Source organism: Camellia sinensis, chromosome 9, assembly GCF_055761805.1.
Source record: "Camellia sinensis isolate YWXY chromosome 9, ASM5576180v1, whole genome shotgun sequence".
NCBI lineage: Eukaryota > Viridiplantae > Streptophyta > Magnoliopsida > Ericales > Theaceae > Camellia > Camellia sinensis.
The window spans coordinates 162,278,276-162,283,660 of NC_138969.1; the positions used below are offsets into that span (position 1 = coordinate 162,278,276).

The 5,385-nt window shown below is 31.5% G+C and overlaps 1 protein-coding gene across 1 annotated transcript; it reads left to right on the plus strand.

The window, feature by feature from the left end:
* The first annotated feature begins 757 nt into the window (after window positions 1–757).
* Window positions 758–4,772, plus strand: LOC114312009 (sugar carrier protein C). The gene is made up of 4 exons (XM_028258165.2): window positions 758–1,057; window positions 1,170–1,492; window positions 3,201–3,830; window positions 3,911–4,772. Exons 1-4 carry the CDS (start codon window positions 922–924, stop codon window positions 4,391–4,393), a joined length of 1,572 nt encoding a protein of 523 aa, XP_028113966.1. The 5' UTR covers window positions 758–921; the 3' UTR covers window positions 4,394–4,772.
* The last annotated feature ends 613 nt before the right edge of the window (window positions 4,773–5,385 follow it).

Sequence of the window (5,385 nt, forward strand, 5' to 3'; positions counted from 1 at the left end):
TTAATGATATTTTTAATTAATAATTTTGATAATTTTATTATTGTATAAAAAAATAATCATAAATTTTATTTTTTCTAGTCAATTGTGTTAAATGGCAAATTTTAACAACAACGTATTTGTAATTTTGAGAATCACAAGGATAATTTATATTTCAAATAAATCTCAAAAAATATACTTATAATTTATTCAAAAAATGAAAATCTCTATACCTTTAGTTATTACTTTTATGATTTTTGATTACTATTTATTATGATATTAATTATGGCTCACTATGATATTAATTATAACATTATTTTAGATTTTATCCAATAACTTTTTAATTATACTTTATATGTTGTTTAATTATAACTTATTTATTTTTTGATTATAACCCTATCGTATTGAGTTATCATATTTGTAAAAATCAAACTCACAAATGTCATGAGACTCTTTAGGCTTGGATTGAAACACTCCAAATAAGATGTTTATTGGTTTATTTTTATTATATCATATCTCTATTTTTCATGAGCATTGCTATTTAGACCAAAAAATTAGTCCTAATTTCTAAATTCAGTGACATAATGATTGGTTGATAATTAAATATTCTCTAATTATCGACTAATCATTTTCTTGACACATCACTAGATCAAAAAATTAGCCTTATGTATTGTTTTCTATTTTTTATACATTTTTCATTACAAAAAAATTAAATTAAAAAAAATTAAATAAATTATAAATTATAAAAAAAAAAAACCCCATACCCAAAATAACCCTTTGGTATTACCCTTCTCTCTATATATGATGTTTCCATGCCGATACTCTTACCATTCTCCCCCCTCTCTCTCTCTCTTTTTCTGTGTGTGTGTTTTCACCACCACCGTGCCTCTTCACAATCCCCCTCTCTCTCTTTTCTACCCCGGTCACCGGAACAGATAACCAAACATGCCAGCAGCCGGTTTCGGCCCTGGTCCTGGTACCGGAAAGGAATATCCCGGTGAGCTCACCCTCTATGTCACCCTAACATGCATGGTTGCAGCCATGGGTGGTCTCATCTTCGGTTACGATATCGGAATTTCGGGTACACATACATACACTGTTCTTTGATTCTGCATATATCAATGTATACTGTTATCTACAATTTTTTTGATCTGGGTTTTGGTTTTTTCGATTTGGGTTTTGTGTATTTACAGGTGGAGTGACATCTATGGATTCGTTCTTGCAGAAGTTCTTTCCATCTGTGTACGAGAAACAAAAGGCAGATAATTCGACGAACCAGTACTGTAAATTTGACAGTTTCACTCTCACTATGTTCACTTCTTCTCTGTACTTGGCTGCTCTGTTATCGTCGCTTGTTGCTTCGATAGTGACGAGAAAATTGGGAAGAAAATTGTCGATGTTGTTCGGAGGTGTACTGTTCTGCGCCGGAGCTCTCATCAATGGGTTCGCTCAAGCTGTCTGGATGTTAATCGTTGGTCGTATTTTGCTTGGTTTTGGCATCGGATTCGCCAATCAGGTACCCTGTTTTCTCTCTCTCTCTCTCTCTTGGTTTTTGTTTTGTTTTGTTATTTTTTTTTATAAAAACCAGAGTATGTGTTTTTGGAATTTGTTTGAGTCTTCCTAGATCTCTTTTTGTTTTGTGTTTGTCTTGTTATATATGTTTTTTTTTTTTTTTTTAATCATTGTTTGTTTTCTTCATTCTCTGAAATTAATTTTGTTATTTTTTGAAGCAAATATTGCATTTCTTCTGATTCTTAAAACCAAAAGAAGTGTTTTGGATCAAGGCATTCAGATGTTTCAATGGTTTCTAAAATCACAACAGAGTTTGTGTTTAAGTCTTCTGTTAAAAAAAATTTCTTTTCCAAAAGTGATTTTGTTACTTTCTGAAGCAAATATTGCATTTTGTTCTGTTTTGTTTTTTTTTTTTTTTTGAAACAAAAACATGTGGCTATTTGCTTCAGATCTGACTAGTAATCCAAAAACAAAGGACTGAAGTGCTAGAAATTCAGTCTGATACTTTGTTCCAAGTAATCTTCTTTTGCAGCTCTTTTAAATTCTCCGTACTTTTTTATGTAATTTGGCCTTGTTTGACTGAAGTTTTAGCTAAAAAATTATGAATTGTCATATTATTTTTCATATTATATATATATATTTAAAAAATTATTAAAATAATCTATTCTTAAACCAAGCCTTTGACTTGTCTTTTTCTTTCTGGTTTTTCAGATCAATGATAAGATGAAATTATTTGAGAAAAAAAAACTCAAATTCGTCATTTCTAACAAATTAAGTTCTAAATTTTGAATTTTGTTAATTTATATTTTAATATTATAATTAGTTTTAAATCTAAATTACTTGTCTATTTTTGTTAAGTAAAATTGACAAAAAATAATATTTTAGTTATTATACTCTTACATGTTAAATTAATTTTAATAACTAAAATACATTTTTTTCTTCAATTTTATCTACTAAAATTATACAAATATGATTTATATTGAAAATAAATCAAAAAAAAATTAATTTAATTTGTTAAAATTAAAATCTTAATGTTTATTTTATTACAAAGCCTACATGCTGAAGTTTTTATGTATTTTTAGGAACTCAGAGTTTAATTTTTCCAAGTCAACTTTTTTTTTTCCAAGTCATCTTTTTCAAACTAAAACCTCTATCTTCAATTGACGATTGATTTGAATCCTCTTTCATATTGCTTTATTGCTTTACCCTGTAGTACTAGCAGTCCTCACAAGTCAAGTCAATACCTGAAATAAAAAAAAAAATTTAATTCATGATTAAAATCAATAACACTTTTTTTTTTAATGATATTAATTTAAAGTCTTTACATGTGCCTTGTTTTTCTTTGGACATGACTCTGTGTGCCCCTTTTGCGCCATAGTTTACTCGTAAATGCAACGGCATTGAATAGAAACAAAAATTTTGAAAATTGATTTGAAAACAACTTCTTCTGTTTTTTTTATAAATATATGTCAAGTGTGCTGTGCTGTGTTTTGTTTTTCTTGATTGGGTTGAAAATAACATTTTAATATCTATTCTTAGAACATGACAAGAACATGTTGTACACTTTTTGTTTTTGTTATTTGTTTTTCTCCGAAAACTTATTTAATTTATTATTCAATTTTGTAATGAGATTAATAACGAGTTACCCATAATTTGTTTTTAATTTGAATTAATTTAAGTACTAAAACATTGTTTTTGATTTGTAATTACAGTCTGTGCCACTATACCTCTCCGAAATGGCTCCATACAAGTACCGTGGTGCGCTCAACATAGGGTTTCAATTGTCGATCACAATCGGTATATTGATAGCCAATGTGTTGAACTACTTTTTCGCCAAGATCAAAGGCGGTTGGGGATGGCGGTTGAGCTTGGGGGGCGCGGTGGTCCCTGCCCTCATTATCACCATCGGATCATTAATCCTTCCTGAGACGCCCAACTCGATGATAGAGCGTGGCAAGACCGATGAAGCCAAATCTAAACTCCAAAAAATTCGCGGTGTTGATGATGTTGATGAGGAGTTCAATGATCTTGTCGCGGCTAGCGAGGCATCTAAGAAGGTGGAACATCCATGGAGAAACCTTTTGCAAAGGAAATATCGGCCCCAGCTGACCATGGCCATCCTCATTCCCTTTTTCCAACAACTCACTGGCATTAATGTCATTATGTTCTATGCACCGGTCTTATTCAAAACAATTGGTTTTGGAAGCAATGCCTCACTCATGTCGGCTGTGATCACTGGTGGTGTGAATGTTCTCGCAACACTAGTTTCAATTTATGGTGTCGACAAGTGGGGAAGACGGTTTTTATTCCTCGAGGGGGGTACTCAAATGCTCCTTTGTCAGGTATAATTTTGTTTTTCGTGTTTTCTTTTTTTTGGTTATGTTTACATGTTATTTATTTGATTTAATTTTTGTTACGACAGATTGCAGTTGCGGCTTGCATTGGTGCTAAGTTCGGAGTGCAGGGGAACGCGGGTGACTTGCCAAAGTGGTATGCTATTGTTGTGGTGCTTTTCATATGTATCTATGTTGCCGGTTTTGCGTGGTCATGGGGACCTCTTGGTTGGTTAGTACCTAGTGAAATTTTCCCACTCGAAATCCGTTCAGCAGCGCAGAGTATCAACGTGTCAGTCAACATGATTTTCACATTTGCGGTCGCTCAAGCCTTCTTGGCAATGCTCTGCCACTTGAAGTTTGGTTTGTTCATCTTCTTCGCGTTCTTCGTGGTGGTGATGACCATTTTCGTGTTCTTCTTCTTGCCCGAGACAAAGAACATACCAATTGAAGAAATGGTGATTATATGGAAGGAACATTGGTTCTGGTCGAGGTTCATAACCGAAGTTGATTACCCAGCTAATGGAGCCATTGAGATGGGCAAGGATGGCAAGGCTACGAAAAATTGGTGACCCGTGATGAATTCATATTGCTGCATATTTATACAATCCGCGAGGGATATGGATAGAGGTTGATGAATTCTCACATCTCAGTTTTTCGACATTTCTGAAATAATTGATTGATGATATCATTATATTATGTAATAGCTAGTTGGATTTCTTCTGTATTTTTATTTCTATGGTAGTAGTAGTACATACTGTTGATTTTCAGTGCTTAGAATTATAAGTTGGTTCAAATTGTATGTGTCTCTTAGTTTAGAAGCATCTTTTGGGTTTGTTGAAAATGAAATTTCAAGCATGGATATAATGCAGATTTGTAAAACAGAGTTTGTTAAATTATGTTTTGATTATGAATATCATTGTTAGAAGTCTTTGCTATTTTGGTACCAAATCAAGTCTTATTGTGTGAGCAGTTTAGATTTTGTTTGCATCATAAATATAAAAAGTAAAAATGAATGAAATGTTTTTTTTTTTTGGTTATACAAATCCTTTTTCAAGTTCTTGATCCAAACATAGACATAACATTAGTGTCATTTGTAGCAATTTTCATATTTCCTCTTTCCACATTGTTGTGCTTTTCTCTAAAAAGAGGGTGGTAGGGTGTTGAGAGGCAAACACATCTATATACGTTTTTCAAAAAATGAAAACAAAAGAACAAAAAAATAAAAAACATAACCGAATAAACCTTTTGCATCAGTAAAATTCATTAACAAACTCTATAAAATATTTACAGAATTATACTTTTGTATGCAACTCTTTTATCTTCATCTCTATACATTTTTAATTTACAAGATATATAGCACATGCTATGCAATAAAAATTAAGTTAGCAGTTATAGGGTCCAAGAGGTGTAGGAGGAGACCGTCAACGTGTTTGGTTTTAATTTTTTGAATTTAATTTTTTAGAAATTGAGTTTTTTATTTTTCGTATTTTTTATTTTTAGTGAATATTTTTAAAAATTTAAGCAATATTTTTTACTTTTTTAGATGCACCTTACTTAGATG